General features: G+C 34.2%; 2 protein-coding genes across 4 annotated transcripts in view; both read right to left on the bottom strand.

The window, feature by feature from the left end:
• LOC122144427 (catechol O-methyltransferase domain-containing protein 1-like) overlaps window positions 1–6,021 on the bottom strand; it is a 6,063-nt gene extending 42 nt beyond the window's left edge. The window contains exons 1-7 of one of the 3 annotated variants that reach the window (XM_042755323.1): window positions 5,936–6,021; window positions 3,691–3,821; window positions 3,420–3,525; window positions 3,224–3,342; window positions 2,261–2,315; window positions 1,354–1,487; window positions 1–308 (exon numbers count right to left, since the gene is read on the bottom strand). The exon at window positions 1–308 is cut by the window's left edge and continues 42 nt beyond it. In XM_042755323.1, coding sequence (XP_042611257.1) covers window positions 156–308; window positions 1,354–1,487; window positions 2,261–2,315; window positions 3,224–3,342; window positions 3,420–3,525; window positions 3,691–3,795 — 672 coding nt within the window. In that variant the 5' untranslated portion in view covers window positions 3,796–3,821; window positions 5,936–6,021 and the 3' untranslated portion in view covers window positions 1–155. Of the gene's footprint in view, window positions 309–1,353; window positions 1,488–2,260; window positions 2,316–3,223; window positions 3,343–3,419; window positions 3,526–3,690; window positions 3,822–4,768; window positions 4,906–5,738; window positions 5,848–5,935 lie in introns of those variants that run through there. The other 2 variants (XM_042755322.1, XM_042755321.1) reach the window with 2 other exon arrangements.
• Window positions 6,022–15,339: 9,318 nt separating this feature from the next.
• LOC109110073 (zinc finger protein 503-like) lies at window positions 15,340–18,508 on the bottom strand. The gene is made up of 2 exons (XM_019123116.2): window positions 18,091–18,508; window positions 15,340–16,939 (listed from the first exon to the last, which is right to left on the bottom strand). The coding sequence occupies exons 1-2, from the start codon at window positions 18,316–18,318 to the stop codon at window positions 15,635–15,637; spliced, it is 1,533 nt and encodes a 510-aa protein (XP_018978661.2). The 5' UTR covers window positions 18,319–18,508; the 3' UTR covers window positions 15,340–15,634.
• Between the last annotated feature and the right edge of the window lie 436 nt (window positions 18,509–18,944).

Genomic DNA, 18,944 nt, shown 5'->3' on the forward strand with positions numbered 1-18,944 from the left:
ATACATATGTAAAACGTATTTTTATAAACAGTCAACAGATTAAAAATGTAATACAAAACTTTCAGTTATTACAAAGCATGTTCTCAGTTGAACGACCTGAATAAATGATTGCAGATGTTTTCTTCAGTGTGTTATGGTGGTGTGTCGCTGTAAAGTCATATTTTGAAAGCTAACGTGAGTCCGTCTCCTACAGTTAACATGCTCAGCTGGATTCTGACGTCTCGATGCAGCTTCTTGTTCAGTTTATCGATGCTGATGGAGTCGATGTCGCCTGCCTCTGGGTTCACCACTCGACCGCTCCACAGCACCTAGGGGTCAGATATATGATTTTTATAAGAAATGAATACATTAAATAGATCAAAAGTGACAGTAAAGACATTTCTTATGTTACAAAAGATTCTATTTCAAATAAACACTGTTCTTTTGAACTTTCTATTCATCTGTGAATCTTGAAAAGTAAAATGTATCACAGTTTCCACAGAAATATTGTGCAGCACAACTGTGTTCAACATTGATAATAATCAGAAATGTTTCTTGAGCAGAAAATCATCATATTAGAATGATTTCTGAAGATCATGTGACACTGAAGACTGGAGTAATGATGCTGAAAATACAGCTGCACATCACAGAAATAAATTACACTTTAACAGAGATTCACATAGAAAACAACTATTTTAAATTGTAATAATATTTCACAATTTTTACTGTATTTTTAATCAAATAAACACTTGAACAGTTTGATGTATCTCATATATCACAAGTCAGTGATGGAAGCTCATTTCTTCTTGATGGAAAATTTTTTTGTAAAAATAAATAATTATTTTATCTCACAATTTTGCTTTTTTCTTACAATTCTGAGTTTATATCTCACAATTAGAACTTTTTTCTCTGAATTTTGAGTTTCTGACTCAGAGTTACAAGAAACTGCAAGAAAAAAGCAGAATTGTGTTTGAATTTTGAGATGAAAAATTAGCAATTGGCTTTTTTATTTTTATATTCTGTAGCGGAAACTGTGCATCGGCAATACCACTGTAGCATGTCTTGTAACCAAATGTGATATGGCATGTTTGAATATGCACAAATAAGATCATTTAGACTTTAATTTGACTAAAATAGTGCACATGATGTTTTTTTGTCTTGTCAAAACTCTTGACAGCTGCTGCAACTTCCTGCAAACAACTTTAGTGCTCTACAGAAGAAAATATGGCTTTGGAGCAACATGAAGATGAGCAAACGATGACTGAATTTCAATTTTAGCTCAGTTATTCCATGCAATGACCTTAAATCAGTTTTGATGGAAGATATCTGAGGAATGCATGTCGTAACTCCTGCATCTGAACTCTGATCACTCACGTTATCTATAGCGATTATTCCTCCTTTCCTGACCAGCTGCAGGGATTTCTCGTAGTAGTCGTCGTAGTTGACTTTGTCAGCGTCGATGAAGACAAAATCAAACGTCTCTGCTTCACCAGCGGCCAGAAGCTCGTCTAAAAACACACACATGCATTATAGAAACATTATAAGCTCGCCTTCACATTTTCTGCTCAGATCATTTGTTTTTTGAGGACGATCACATGCACGCGTTCATCTTAACATCCTCAACACATTTCAGAATTAATATGAATTTTAATACGCGATTTAAAAAACTCTTTGGACTTCCAGATGTCTGCGGACACCGCTGTTCAAAGCAAAAATGTACATCAATATATAAACAAATATTATTTTTTGTATTTTTCAATGTAAATAGTTTCATTATTTAATGACTCATGCCAAATGTAAATTATGTGTGAAATTATGATGAATATGAAGTCCACATTAATGTCACTTTATAAAATTGAGATGCACCTCCAGTTTATTTCCATGAATAAAAGTGACTCCAAGTTATTAACTTAAACAAAAACCATAAAAACATTTTTGTTACTTCAAATAAAATAAATGTTGATTGAAATAAAATCTTTTTTTTTACAAAGTTGAAATTTGAGTTGATAAAGTTTATATTTCTCACTTTAATTTATTTTAACTTGAACTAAAATAACCAAAAACTGAAAAATAAAATAAATAATAAAAACTACAGATATATATAAAAAATACTAATAATTTAACTAAATTTTTAAACTAAAATTAAAATAAAAATGTAAAATATTTATTTAAATGTATATTATATATCATATTTATGTGAATAATGACATCCGATGTGAATGTAGTCTAAAGGTTATTTGGATATAAATAAGTTCTGAATGCTTTAAAAAACAAACCTTACCAAGGGTTTGTGATGCTGGCTTCAGACGCACATCTATTTTGTGCTCAACACAGGCCTGAGAAGATTTCAGAACATGAGAAGAGGATTATTAAATACACGAAGAAATCCATTTGAAGCATAGCATAGCAACAGAATATTTTAATCTGTAGTAAACTTCCAGAGCAAATGATATGAACAACAATTTCAGTGACATCCGTCAGAACAAACTGGGGTCATTTACTAAAAGAGATAAATATTAATCTACATGAAGGCAGTGGTGAAAGGTCATGGTCTCTGATAAGGACTGATATGTAATCTATTAGTAATTTATTTATGGGATTGTGGAAAATCCAGGTTGTGCAAACACTTCCTGCTTTAAAATGACATTTGCATGTGACCCTAGAGCACAAAAGCAGTCTTAAGTCTCTGGGGTATATTTGTAGCAGTAGCCAAAAATACATTGTATGGGTCAAAATTATACATTTTTCTTTTATGCCAAAAATCATTAGGATATTAAGTAAAGATTATGTTCCATGAAGATATTTAGTAAATTTCCTACCGTAAATATATCAAAACTTAATTATTGATTAATAATATGCATTGCTAAGAACTTCATTTGAACAACTTTAAAGGTGATTTTCTCAATATTTAGATTTTTTTGCACCCTCCAGATTCCAGATTTTCAAATAGTTGTATCTCAGACAAATATTGTCCTCCTAACAAACCATACATCAATGATAAGATTATTTATTCAGCTTTCAGATGATGCATAAATCTCAATTTATGACTGGTTTTGTGCTCCAGGGTCACATATGCACTTCATAACTTTGTGTAAAACAAGTTTGAATATTACAAACGGCTTTGTGTAGTGAGTTTATGATCAGTAAATCAGACTTATAATGACGTTCTAGTTTAGAAAAAACTTAAGTGCACTTCAAGGCGAGAACCGAGTGTAAATAGGGACGTAATGAGATCTCCTCTCACCAGTCTCCAGAAGGGTCTGCCGATGTTGATGTACTCCTCGCTGACGTCACACGCGATCAGCTTCCCGTCTTCAGGCAGCGTGAGAGCGATACTCAGCGCGTTATATCCCGTATAAACACCTGACCACACACAGATTCATTATTAGACACGGCCAGGGCTTTACAGAACATCTGTGCAGCTCACTGCAGTCACGCACCAATTTCAATAGCTTTCTTGACCTTGATTAACCGAGCCAGATTTGCCATGAGCTGCGACTGCTCACAGGCCACCATGATCATGTTCAGCTCGTGCTCCATGGTTCTCTAGAGATGCAAAGAGACATAATTAACCACAATTACTGAAATTAATTCCCATTTGTGGAAATACAAAAGCAGATGAATTATTCTTTGACATTTATTAGTAGAACCTCATTTGGACTGGATCAATATTATCCATATGAAAGCCACAGATATTAGAAATATACACACCTGGCGTAGTTTTTTGAGTGCTGGGTGTTCCCTCAGAGAGTGATTGAGCAGGTACTGCATCACTGGATCATCTTTCCTTTCCACGTGACTTTTACCCGACGACATTCTGAAGAATTTAGATTTGCGCTTTCCTTTAGAGAGAAGAAACCAGAGATCATGTTATTAACACAACACCTTACTGTAATCTTCTTCCTGCAGGTGGGATTACATGCATTTATTATTATTATTATTTCTACAATTTTTATTAACTGATTTTTGATAAAATGTTTATTTATTTGCAATTTCAAAATACAATAAGCAGGGTTTTTTTTTTTTTCAATTTCACATGCTATTTTTTTTTTTTACTACTTTTATTATTACAATAATTTATCTGTTTGCAATGTCAGCATAACCTGGAGAGGTTTTTTTTTTTTTTTGTGCAATACCACATGCAATTTTATTTTTATTAATTATCATTAATTATAATATTTATTATTTGCAGTTTCATGTTGTTATTTTTGATTATTCTGCACATAATAATCAAACATGTTGCATTAAAGGTGTTTTTGGACTTTTCAACACTATGTAACAATATATTTAAAATAATAATAATAATAATAATAATAAATAACACATGCGTTTGTTTTGTGTGTGTGTGTGTGTGTGTGTTTGGAAAGTTTATCTATAAAATTTTACAATGCACTTATTATTTGATTTTTGTTATACTTCGTCATATCCTGTATTCTATTTAGGTGGAAACTCCATAAAAATAGTTAATGTTTTAATGAACAGTTTCCCATCAAGCTTGCTTCTATTAAAAAAGATAATAAAACAAGTAAACACGTGATCTTTATTCTTTTTTTTTGTATTATATATACACACACACACATACTATATATATATATATATATATATATATATATAGTATATATATGATATAGTATGTGTGTGTGTATATATATAATACAAAAAAAAAAAAAAAAAAAAGAAGAACTAATGGGTTAAAAAGCGGCTTGTTGTATCAAATTAGATGACCTTCCGGAAGAGAAACGGGTCACTTCCCCTGTATTTCCCGGGGTTCCCGCTTTGGAACACTCACCCACAAAATATCCCGCTGTAAAAATCACTCCCAGCGTCGCTGAGCCTATAAGCGCTTCTCTGGAGAAGTTATGAAATGGCATGATTATTATTATTATTACCAGCACCGCTCTTCATCTGAAGGTATTTACTTCTGACAGAGGTGAGCGCGCACACACACACACACACACACAGACAGGAAGCGCGTGCCGTAAAACACGCTGCGTGTGCGCGCATCGATCAGGTTCTGCGTGACTAATGCGCTTTTCAGGAGAAGTTTAAGATGTATGATTGGAATATTAATTTTGCGATTCTGTTTGCTGTCCGATTCCCTGTTAATATGAGGGTTAATGAGGTTATTCGACTATGGAGTGCAGTAATTAGACGTTATGACTAAAAAAAAAATTTTTATACCAAAATATTTGTGTGTGTGTTTTGACCAAAACTCCATAAGAAAAGACAGTATTTTAAAGTCACACATTCCTGTGTCTTGTAGTAATTTGTTCTGTTTTGTTTTTGCGCTTACACTCGTATAATTACGACACGCGCGACATCCGGGTCATGTGACACCTTCAATGTTGCCAGGTCCGTGGTTTTCCCGCGGTTTTGGGTTACTTTAACACTGTTGCCGCGCTCGCGGGTTGAAGCGACCCAAATAACATAATATTCAGCCGATTGAATGCTAATTTCACCAGCGGAACCCCGCCAAAAAACGTGTATTTTACCTTCCGGAACGCGCTATTTTTTTAACGGGGACCCCTCGATTGATTGGGTTTTGTTTTGTGAAAACCTGGCAACCCTGCTGGAGCTGCTTCGCACTCTGTTTATTATTTGAAAGATTATTTAATGCGTTTAATGTATTGACAGCCGTAGTGTTGTGAGATTGTTATTTTAATTAATTTATAACGATTTTTTATAACGATCTCTTAAACGTTTTTTCTACTCCGTATCCACTGACGCTTGTAGGCAAATAAACGAGTAAAAGAACACACCGATGCGCCTCTGAGAGCTCATTAAACTCGTTAAATAGAATCTTCGTCACAAACCCCGATGCACGCGCTTATTAATAAAATAATCAGAATGCATCATCAGACGCACGCATGACTGCAGAAGCACACCGTGTGATTATCATCAGAGATAATGAGCATGTCTTATTAAAGTCCAGCACAGAGCTGAAGCTGTAACTCACTGTAGGTCAGATGTTGTTAGCGGTGTTGTGTGGTTTCTTCTCTTCTTCTGCTGCTGTTCTCTTTCTTCTGTAAAATGGCTTCAGCCTCTTGATTAAAAATTAAACACTACACAAAAATCAAACAAATTAATAGAACATTTCTTCCATGAAGACCACCAAACAACACTAATTTCAACAAACAATCTGCTGTCAAGTGTTTTGCAGACTTAATTCAAAATAGATTATTTTTCTCTATATATAATTTAGAATTAAAATAATTTATTATATATAATTAATTAAAATGTATTCATATTCATATTATTATTATTATTATTATTATTATCTTTTTTAATTTGATCACATATTTTTACATTTTTTTAATAATTTAATTGTATCTACAATTATCTATAATTTTGAAAATAAAAATTATAATAATATTAAATTTAAATATTAATAAAATATTTTTAATAGGGCTGTCAAATGATTAATCACGATTAATCACATCCAAAATAAAAGTTTTGTTTACATAATATATGTGTGTGTACTGTGTATATTTATTATGTATACATACATACACACACATGCATGTATATATTTAAGAAAAATATGTTATGTTTATATATTAAATATATTTATATATAATATAAAATATAAGAATGTAAATATATAAATGTATATACATGTAAATATTTTCTAAATATATAATTTTATGTGTGTGTATTTATATATACATAATAAATATACCCTGTACACATACATATATTATGTAAACAAAACTTTTATTTTGGATGTGATTAATCGTGAGTAAACCAACTTACTGTTTTCCATATAAATTGTACAATTTAACTTTATCTACTAATTAAAAAAATTAATTGTTTACATTTAAAAAAAATAATTTTATCAACATATATATATATATGTATGTGTGTGTGTATATATATATATATATATATATATATATATAAATATAAATTTTAAAAAATTATAAATAACTATAAAAACACACAAATAAACTTTAAATTAAAATTAGAAAAAAATAAAACCTTAAAATACAAACACATTCATAGATACAAACAATAACAAAAAATTAACACAATTTAATTTTTTTACATAAAAATTTGTACATAACTCATGGTTTTATAATAACATCACCAAAAAAAAAAACACAACAAATAAAAAAACTTCATGGTTTTATAATCGCATGTCCAAACTAAAGACCACATTTAATTAAACTTTTCAGGATAGCAGTTTATTTGCTGTCGGCTTTGGAAATATTTACTCAGAACAGTACTTTAAAACTGATAGTTTATAAGGAAAGATTGCAAGATTGAACTGATTTTGCAGCATCATCGTGTTCAGAGAGGCTGTAGTTCATGAGGTTCAGCAGCAGGTGGCGCTGTACTGTAACGCATCTGCCTGAAGCACATTCTGCAGGTCACGATGACTTGCAGGAGTTTGTTTTTCGGGAATAAAGCACACCATTCATCATACAGTTTTATTTTCATTATAAATTAATGTGCACTCAAAGCATTTCATTTAAAGAGTCAGCTATCTGAAACCTTTAAGTCAAGAAATGTAAAGGTGTTTCAAGCAAATCTGTTTGGGCGGCCTGTGCTTCCTGAAAAGTGTTTGTGGTGTGTTTGCTGATGTCCTAAAGCTGCAGAAATGTTGTGTTGATGCAGAAGCAAAGCCTAAAACCTGAACTTAACTCAGACTTTAACACCTCTGCTGATAAACGCAAAACTAGTTTATAATGCTTTATGAGTTTAGTTTACATGTTCAAACGTGTGAGATCAGTATGAATAAAAATATAAACAAAAAAAAAAAAAAAAATAAATTAAATAAATAATTTAATTAATTAAATCAAAAAAAAAAAAAAAAAAATATACACACACACACACACACACACATATATATATATATATATATATATATAATTTACTTTAGTAATTTAATTAAAAAAAGAATAATTTTATTCAGCCAAGATGCATAAATCAATGAAGTGGCATTTATAATATTGCAAAAGTTTTTTTTTTCTTTCTTTTCTTTTTTTACTTTCTTTTCATCAAAGAATCCTGAAAAATAAAATGTAAAATGTAGCTTATTTACTGCTGAAAATTCAGCTTTGATCACGGGAATAAATGACATTTTACAATAGATTCCAATAAACAAAAGCTATTTTAAGCTGTAATCATATTTCACAATATTACGGTTTTTACTGCATTTTTTAAACACATATAAATGCAACCTCGCTGAGCAGAAAAGACTTTCATAAAATAAAAAATACTTACTGACCCCAAACGTTTGTGTGAATATAAATTTGTAGCAATAAAAAAAAAAATCATGTAAGTGAATAAAATTAATAAAAAAACTGAAGTATAGGTTGAAATCTTTTTTTCTGTGAAATTGCAAACTTTTTCACATTGCACATAAATTAACAACCCAAAACAGTGCTAAAATTACTTAATCACTCAAAAGTAAACAAAAATAGACAGCTACACCACCTTAAATTATCAGTAATTCTAATATGACATTTTGAACATGACAAGTCATTTTATTGTAATAACGTTTAATAATATTGCTATATTTTTGATCAAATAGATGCAGCCTTGGTGAGACGTTTTTAAATCTAAATCATGGATCATAAAGTGTCATGCGACCGGCGCGCACCTGTTCTTCACTGTTGAGATAATGATCCTGTCAATCAATCCTCGTGACAGCTGCTAAGTAACAGGTCAGCACGCCATCATCTGCTCTCAGTCTCGCCCTCAGACCAGCAGAGATCAGAAAGCATGATGGGAAGATCTGGACGCTGTGTCATGTGCTCCATCACATCTCAGGTTCCTCTTAAAGCGCGTGACGGCATTGAACGCTTGAGCGTTTTTTATGGACTTTTCCTCTGGATTGACTTCAGAGCCGCGTGTCAGAGTGACTTATGGGCTGAAACCCGGTCCAGAGCCCAGCTGGCACCCATCAGCCCAATGAAAGCGGTAATTGGGCGGCGTTTGAAGGCTGGTATTTGTAATTAAGTCGCTGGAGCCGTGATTTCAGCCCGTATAAAGGCAGCATTGAGCAGAGGCGTTGTGCATGTGTGCAACTCAACACCGTCCTCAAAGCGTTCCTCTGATCTCAGATCAGGCCTGCTGGAGGATTTCATTTGGAGAAGCGGCCTGTTCGTGTTTCTCAGCGGCAAGTGGACTACACAGCATTTTTCTGCCAACCTAAACACCTGATCAGATAATAACGTGGAGGCAGAACAAAGCATCTGTGTTTATTAAATTAAATATTAAATTATTTTTCTCTCTGAAGCTGTGCATGAACACTTTTTTTTTTTATGATGGGCCCCGAAGGGAAAATAATTGTTTGCATGGTGTTTCAACTAGAATTGTATTTACAAGCAATACATTTTTTGTAACTAAAAACCATCAATTATTATACATTTATCATTTACTGCAAAATATTTTGCATTTAACAAGGCATGTGGGTTTTTACAGTAAAATAATAATAAATAATAATAATAAAAATACTAATCACCTTTATAATTTGTTGATGTGGCATTTAAAGAAGTCACATTAGTTTATAGTTTTAGTTTTATGGCATTTAGTTTACTGCAATTTTGTTTTAGTATTATTTATTTTATTTTAGTATAACTTATTTATGTACTATAATAGTATTTAATTATATTTTCAATTAGCTTTTTGTATTTTTTATTATTAAATATTTCTATTTTAATTTTATTTTTATTCCAGTTTTAGTAATTTAATATTATTTTAGTTCAACTAGTTGTAAAAACAACATTTCTAATTTTCTTTTCAAGCTTTTAATTTATTATTTTTTAATTTTATTTCAGTTAACACAAAATATTTTTTAATAGTTTTAGTTTTTCTATGTGCTTTTGTAGGCTATTTTTTTTAGTAGTACACATTTCTATTTTTATTTTATTTTGTTATTACTGGTTTAGTATTTTTAGTAATTTAATCTTATTTTATTTCAGCTAGTTGCCAAAACATTACTAATTTAATTTTTAAGTTTGTTTTCCATTTAATATTTTTTTTCCCATCTATTACTTTTTATTTCAGCTTTCTTTTAGTTAACACAAAATATTTTTAATAATTTGTTTTTATGTGTTTTTTTTTAAATGAGTAAATATTTCTATTTTTATTTTATGTACTTTTATTTAACTTTTAGTAATTTTAGTAACTTATTTTATTTCAGGTAGTTGCCAAGGAAGCATTTCTAAGCTTTGTTTTTAAATGAAAGTATCTAATATTTATATATTCAGCTTTATTTTAATTAACATAAAATATTTTTAATACACTGTAAAAACCATTTTCACACAGAAATTACTTGTAAATTACACAAATAATTGCAAATAATTTGCACAAGTAACACATTGAATTAAACATGAAACTCTTAAGTAGAAAAACTAAAATAGGATTTTCTGGTAAAAACCTTTGTTTACAACTCAGAAAGATGTTTTTTATGTTTTTATTTAAGAACAGCACTTGTTTATTGCAAACTTTAGTGCTGTGCACAATATTTGTGCTTTGACATGCGGGCTACACAGAGCAGAGGTCAGATATGGCATCGCTCTGCTATATTTGTTTTTATGATGCCATATTTTGTGTTTATGTGTAAAGCAGCGCTGCAGAAGTTTCATGCAGCTGTCATTGATGTCTTATTGCCAGCAGAGCCTCGTCTCCGGTAGTTTTCTCATGGCCATAGTGTTTCTGATGGCTCTGTGTTCATCATTAATGTTCAGAATGGAATGTCTGCACTGCAACAACCTAGCAACCATCCAGAACACCATAACAACTCCATAGCAACGTGCTAAAAACATTCAGAACATGACAATTTTCTTTACTTTAACAGTTTTTAAGTGTGAAGAAATAATAATGAAGACCGTGTTTGTCTTTGATGGTTTTTAACATAAGATGATAAAGTGAAGGCAGGGCTGAACACATTTTCTATGATGTGCCCCAAAGGGAAAAATAATAATTGTCAGCATGGTGCTCCTAATTTAATTTCAGATAAAATTGTATTTACATATAATACATTTAATTTGTGTCCAATATTATGAAGACATTTTTACAGGTAAAAAGTATAAATTAAGCTACCTTTATAATTTACTGTAAAATATTTTATATTTAATAATGCACTTTTACAGTAAAATATTTTTTTTTCTAAATAAAAAATATAAATCACCATTATAATTTGTTTGATGCAGCATACAGAGAAGTCCCATAGCATAAATTACCATTTCAGAATTTAAAAAATAATAAATAAATAATAATTTTAAATAAATGTTGTTCTTTTGAACTTTCTATTCATCAAAGAATCCTGAAAAGAAAGACAAATAATCTTAATCAGTATCTTTGTCTCATTTTCTAGTAAAATTATCTAAACAACCTTAATACAAGATACAATTTAAAGATATTAAAACTTGTGTTAAGAGCAAGTTTAGTTTCTAACCATAACTTAACCATAAATTAACATTTAGTGAGGTTGTGGAGGAAGAAAAATAAACTTAGATCAAATATATTGTTTGAAGAGTCTTAGTATCTTGCACATTATTTTGCTTCTCAAGTAAATAAATCTTGTTTAATGAAGCCTATATTTAGGTATTTTACTGGAAGACCAGACAAAAGCTTAATGATTTCTGTGGAAAGTCGTGGTTTGAGTAGATTTCTATTTCAATTAAATGATTCGAATGAAATGTAAATCCTGAAAAAATAAAATGTATCACAGTTTCCACAAATGTATTGTGCAGCACAACTCTTTTCAACATTGATAATAATCATAAATGTTTCTTGAGCAGCAAATTAGTATATTAGAATGATTTCTGAAGATCACGTGACAGAGTAATGATGCTGAAAATACAGCTGCGCATCACAGATATAAATTATAGTTTAACAGATAATCACATATTAATCAGCTGTTTTAAAACATAATAAAATTTCACAATTTTCCTGTACTTTTAATTAAATAAATGCAGCCCCGGTGCAGCATAAGATGCTTACTAAATTAACAAGGAGTGATTTAAAATGATTCTGAGATGGATTGTCATGAGTTATGAAATCGTTCCGTTTAGTCCGAGAAGAATGTCTTGAAGTGTTCTGCTAAGACACACATGCAAGCGTTTGAGAACGACAGCGCATCAATCTGAGCTGGAGAACGGACATCTGTGTGAAATATTGCTGTGCTGTCTTTGGAGGGACTGTCGAAAACAGCCCTGGGAACCGCTTTGAGACACGATGCCAGACCTGATTTAAACACCTCAGCGGGAAGAACTTGGACTGCAGTTTGGAGCCGAAGCACGAACATCCCGGTCGCTGGCGTTTAAATACACTCTAAATTACGGTGTGTGTGTGTGTGTGTGTGTGTGTGTGTGTGTGTGTGTGTGTGTGTGTGTGTGGCGGAGGCCTGCGTGTGTTTGTGGAGCGCTTGTTGAGACTTCATTTATCTTACTCACTGCACATGTGTCCGCAGCTAAGAGTTTCCATGTGTGCACGTGTTCAAGTGTGTGTGTGTGTGTGTTTGTGTATTTGTTTCCAATCTGTGGCTAATTTTCAGCCTCTGCAGACTTGGAGAAAGCGGGCCGTCATTAATCACCTGTGTTTAATGCTTCAGAGGCTTTAACACAACCGTGTAGCTCTGCACATTTCGTCGTTTCACTCACAAGTCTTTCCAGACTGCTCTGATGAGTCAAGCATCACTATTTCTACTTTATTAAACAGACATCAATTACATTTCAAATATCTCGAAACCTGACAAACTTGCTCAGAGCACCTTAGCGACCGCATAGCAACGCAGTGTATTTTGTGGGACACAGAAGCGGAGCTGTAATGATTCTGTAAACACCCCTTCAGAGTGAGCGATGGTCTGTGTATCATCTGTGCTATTTGTGTTGACGACTACATTATTAATGCACGACTGGCTTTCACTCCTCTGATATGTGTGAGAGTGTTTAGTTTTGTCTGTTTGTGTATCTTTGGGGATTTACACCAAACACAAATCAACTTAATCGGTATCTTTGTCTCGTTTTCCAGTAAAAGGCTTTAAAACAAGAATTAATTAAAGGAATAGTTCAGCCAGAAATTAAAAGGTGCTCACTCTCAGGTCATCCAAGGTGTAGATGAGTTTGTTTCATCATCAGGTTTTGAGAAATGCAGCATTGCATCAGTGTCTCAGCAATGGATGCTCTGCAGTGAATGGGTGCCGTCAGAATGAGAGTCCAAACAGCTGATAAAAACATCACAATAATCCACAAGTAATCCACAGCACTCCAGTCCATCAGTTCACATCTGAAGAAAACAAAAGCTGAAACAAATCCAGCATTAAGACGCTTTTATCCGACACCCATGATTCTAATCTATTTAATCAAATTTAATTTAATTATTTTGTTGCTGTTTTTGTATGCTTCGTTTATTTCCTGTAAAACATCTAGCCTATAATTAATTTGGCATTTTTTGCACAATAAAGCCATTACTGTTTAAATTGCGTTCACTGAACTGTTTTAAATGTCAACAACTTCATTATCATGAAAAACCACAAACTTATTCACACTTGTAAGTTTAAAAAAAAAAAAAAAATTTAAGGCATGTTTATAAAAATGTCTTAAATGTCCTAATTGAACTGTGGCCTAATCTTGGCTTAAACTAAACCAGGCCTTAATATCTTGAACTATTTTACATCTCAGTTAAGTAAAGTGTACCTTGTTTTATGGCTTTTTAGATATTGTCCTTAAAAAAAAAGACAAAAATGTAATGTCTTTTGTGCAAAGTTGAGGTTTGGCCAGAATACAGGAGGGAAAATGGACTGTAAGATTGATTGTTCAGACAGGCTGAAGCATACGTGATTGTTTTGTGTTACTAATATATAAACGTGTGGTCAGTCGGCGGTCACGTCTTCATATAGGATCAGCGAGAGTGTGTTGTGTTGGACTGCCAGCTCAACTTCAGGGAAGCTGTGGGTTTGGTTTGTAACTATAACATGCATACGGTCCAGCGCTGCGAATCTTGGAGTCTGTCATGATGAATATTTAAAGGAACTGGATTAAAATTTCACACACCACAACACACAGTAGTTAATAAATAAAAGCAAAAAAAAAAATTCAAAAAATCAAAAAAAAAAAAAAATGCGGTGTGGCCAAAAAATGCCCATATCGGCAATTTATTTGCTCCATTTAGCCTTTTGTTCTTTTTTTTTTTTTTTTTTGCAATGAAAGGGCAGGAAGATTTTGTGCATATACATGTCTTATTCTAAACACAACAGTCTACTTAGCTTCAGTGTCAAAGACATAACCATAAATTAATCTTATCTTTTAAGCTTTCATGTCCTGAAATAAACCTCTTTAGCTGAATTTTTAATTTTTGTTTCCAGAATATCATTTTGAATTTAGACTGAATGTGAAATGTTTTTATAATGGCATAATTATAATAACCACCAATCAAATCTATAAAAAAAACATAAAATATCACAAATTAACATTTATACATTAAAAATAGTAGTATATTATGCTACCGACTTCAATATGTTATTTCATAATTGCGATGACTTGTGTATTTGAATCAGTTTGTTTGCTATATTATTGAAATATAACACTAACCTGTGATTGTCCATGAAATATTGATTATAAAGACTTTAAAATATAAACCACTAAATAAATCTGACCTTTCTTCTGATATTTACAGACATATTGGAACAGTTTGATGGCTGTTTTATTTTCAGCAGGAAAACTGTAAGATATTTACTTACTAATGTCAAAACAAACCATCTCTAACTTTTTATCAACATCAAACAATTTATTTATGACTTACTAATATTATAAAGTATTAGCAGTAGGTTTGCTTCATTGCTTTTTGGAGAAGCTTTGATGATAAATCCTATCTTAGCACGTTCCTGGTTTTAATTAGCCTAATGTTTATTTATTTAACAAGGTCATAAAAAACTCTTTTTATACTTTTTTCCTTTTTAATTTAAAATGTATACCTATTATATTCATTTTAGATCTTAGAGCTATTCTTCTTTAGTACCTGATTTATTTAACACGTGTAAAAAGTAATGCAAAGAAGCCAGGCTCATAAACTCCAAATGCTGTGGGCAATAAAATTGAAGTATTTTAAAAGGAAAAAGGCTTAGACTCGCACACATAAATCAAGTACATTTTTGAAATAGCTAAAATGTAGAATAAATTTCCGAGCATGTAAATTCATGTTTGTGACAGATGCATTTGTTGATTAATTTTACTACTATATACCTCTGGGTTTTATATTATTACTATTATTGAAGGTTATATTCATTGCAAGTTTAACATACTGTGATGCAGATTACAAATCAAGCCAAAGCCACATGAGAAATCATGTTTTAGTGTCTAAATCATCCAATGCATTCAAAACTGAACTGGTGCACCAAAACAATCAGACTGAATCGAGTTATTCTTTAATTGCTGTCGTCTTTCCCTGAGTTGCACAGTAAAAACATTTCTCCCCCACAAACTTTAAAATATAATTCAAGTCAATTTAGAAATAAACATGCAAATTTTGGCTATAAGATATTACACAGTGTGGCTTGTTTCTTATGAGAGAATTACGTCTGTAACAGTTTAAATAAAGCCATGGGAGTCTTGTTTTATTTCATTCGCTTTAAAGCTAACTTTAATAAATAATGGTCCACTAGTAGGTCCTGAGGCGAACAAAAACACTTAAACAAATCCGTTCCTCACTGATATCCGAGTCCAGGTGCAGTGGTCAGTCTCTGTCCATAAAGAGCGTATGGGGAGTAAAACGGGCCGGTGGCTGCGGGGACCGGCACCGGCACGCCGCCCGTCGTTAACGGGCTTTTGGAGTAGGGATGATACCGTGTGCCGAGCCCGAGCGTGTGATGAGGGGTCCTGAGTGCCAGCGGGGCTCCTGGCACGTGATAAGCCATGGTTAAAGAGTTGGGATATCCCGACACGAGCTTCTCTGCGCCCGCGAATGCAGTGTGAGTCCGCAAATGGCTCAGAAGCTCCTCCGAGGATGAGAAGCGCTTGTCGCAGGGACCGTTCGCGGAAACCCAGTTGCAAAGGTGCGGCTGGGATTCGTTCGGGAGCACGAAGCCGTATTGGTATAATGGGTGTCCCGGGAACGAGGGCGTAGAGGGGGATAACGGGTGCAGGGAGTGGCTGGGATACATAAGAGTGTATCCGGACTTTAAGGCCGCGGCGGCGCTGTCGTGCGAGCCGCTGGATGATAGATGGCTAGCGCAGTGGTAGCTCAGGCAGAACGGGTCCCTGCACAGGCTGCTGGACATGATGGATGGCGGAGAGGCTCCGGCGAGGGGACTGGACCCCGCCTTACTGCTGAGAGCGCCGGACAGCTGAGCATTAATCAACTGGCTGCCGCCGCCGGTTTTGCTCGGGTCCAGAGTCACACTGTGGGATAGGAAGGGTTGAGGGTAGGCGGCGTACGCCCCGGTTAGGGCTCCGGGGTAGGGTAGTCCGGCCGGGGAGATGGGGAATACGGTGTGGCCCGGTCTGTAAGGTGAAACCGGTGCGATGAGTCCCGATCCGAGAGCGGATGGCGCAGAGGACGCTGGGATGCTGTCGGATGCGGGCGGTTTGGAAGCATCCTGTTTGTTCGTCTCGCCGTTGCTCTCGGTTCTCGTACCGGGTGTATCCGGCGTTTTAGCTGCGTCACGTTCCTTCTTCCCCGTTTTATCCCCCGATTCCGGCCGTCCGGGTTGAGGAGAGACGGAGCTGCATGAGCTCGGGCTCCCTGTCCGAGGTGTGACCGGCCGGCAGGTGGTGCTCGGAACACGGAAACCGGATTTATCTCCTCCCGTGTCTTTTCTCTCTGACGATTTGGCATATGGTTTGAAACTGGATTTGTCCTCAGCCCCGATGTCGCTGATCTTCAGCGGGCTGGATTTGCAGTCTTTGTCCGAGGCGACCGCCGAGAGTTTGGCGGAGGACGGCGGATCTGACTTCCCGATTTGGGAGCATGTTTGTGCGAGGAGGGCGAGGGGACTCTTCTTGGCATCCAACTGTGAAAATAGACCGTTTTAAGTATATAAATATTCAAAATGTTGTATAATATATGTATAAATTATAAAATAAATCATATAAAATTATATTATTATAGTATATAAGTATTTCAATATTTAAAATATTTAAACAAGAGAAAATCATGCAATTGATGCTGTCCACATTAACATCTTTATGCCAAAAAAGGGGAATATTTAGTGTTTATTTATGTTTTGGCATTGAGCACGACTCAAGAGTCTTAAATCTAAAATGCTGCAGAGACATTAAATCAAATGTCAAGAGGGTTTTTATTATATCCCTCTGTGCATAAAATGTGTTTCCATATGGCAGCATGCATTGTTTCCCTTCACTTTATAGCTAAAATAATTGCATTGTTGGAAGTAGGTCAGTCTTTAAGGAAAGCATTAACATGATATAATTATCATTACAGGGATATTTCCATACACATCCAATATATACAAACATTTTTCATTCATACAAATATAAATTTATAAAAAAATCAATAAATTATAAAAAATGTAATAAATTAAATGCATGGTTTTGTTCACAGAGCAACTGTCTTTTGGAATTGTATAGAAATTAAGAAAATTAAGATTATGAAAATATAAATACATATGGCTACTCTGTTCCACAGTGTAACTGCGTGATGCACTTCCTCGTGGAGAATTTCAGAAATGGTTAAGTTTATAGTTATTGTTTATGCATAAACACAATATTTGTTTTGTTATTCTACAGACACCAAAAAGAGCTCTAATACTGCGGTGTTTTCGGCACTATTAAATTGAAATTTATATGATTTCTCCACGCATTTTGAGTTTGGAAGGGTTCTAAATTTATAATGGAAGAAGCATAAAATTCATTATAGATTTTTTTTTTTTTTTTTTTTTGAGTTCCATATGGAAATGTTAAGAGGTTAAACTTTTAAAAAAGCGATTTAATTATAGCCTATTTTTGTGATCGGATCTAGAAAAAAAGAGAAAAGAATAATAAAAAAATAAATAAATACAAATATTTGTATGTTATTTACGTTGTAAACTGTTGTAAATATTAGTGTATTTTTCACATGAAAAGGCTGCGCGGTTGAAAATAAAGATTGCTGAGAGGTTGTTTCATGTGAAACGGCCTCGGAAAGTGTCAGCTGTAACGTTACCTCGATGGGACTGACGGGAGTGGACGGTAACGGCTGCAGATAGTCCGGGTGCAGGATGTGCCCGGTGCGCGCACTCAGCATTTTCAGCACTTTGACGGGCAAGCGGTTCGCCTGGCGCTGCGGGTCCGCGGGAGGCAGTGGGTGCAGGAACGGGTGACGCTCTCGCTTCTTGTCCCACACTAGATCAACCACACTAAACACAGCAGACTCCGTAGGCGGCGTGATCATGTCCCACTTCTCTCCGCGGGATCTGGAAACGCATCTGATGGACGCAAAGTATCTCCCGAGATGCCAAACGAATAATAATAAGATTTAAAAAAAAACACACACAGAATAATCCTTAAAGGTTGTTGCTGGGGAAAGCGCACAAGGAGAGTTCGGAGAGCATCTTATGTTCTGCGTTGCGCACTTGCATCGAGCTCGTCTACATCGGGCGCGTTCACGCGCACCCGAGATTAAAGCCTCCACCGCCGACCAATCACAGCGCGCGGTGAAGTGATTGACAGCTCCGGGGGAGGTGCCGTCGCCTTTGTGGGCGTTTGTTTTGGCCATATCGAGGAGGTAAAAACACGTCTATAAATCACACATTGTTCTGAAATAAATTTATAAGCTGTAGGTATTACTTTAATACAAATACTAAAAAAGTGACCAGCACCAGGTTTATTGTTATTAATATATCTAGTCTGATTAGAATTTGCACTTAAGCATGATGGCTCAGAAGCAGGTCAGATGACTTCATAGGCAGTAACCTGTCATATTAGATATGTCTGCAAGCTATAAACACAACTTGAGCACTGCTGCACCAATTCAACCGGCCCCTAATAAAAACATGACACGTCCAACAAATATTTCCA

Source organism: Cyprinus carpio, unplaced genomic scaffold (genome assembly GCF_018340385.1).
Source record: "Cyprinus carpio isolate SPL01 unplaced genomic scaffold, ASM1834038v1 S000006670, whole genome shotgun sequence".
Taxonomy (NCBI): Eukaryota; Metazoa; Chordata; class Actinopteri; order Cypriniformes; family Cyprinidae; genus Cyprinus; species Cyprinus carpio.

Excerpts from the sequence above, each read along its gene's own strand:
- LOC109110073 (XM_019123116.2), bottom strand. The coding sequence starts at position 18,318 with ATGATCACGCCGCCTACGGAGTCTGCTGTGTTTAGTGTGGTTGATCTA. Across the intron at positions 16,940-18,090 it reads CTCCCGTCAGTCCCATCGAG|TTGGATGCCAAGAAGAGTCC; the intron begins GTAACGTTACAG and ends CTATTTTCACAG.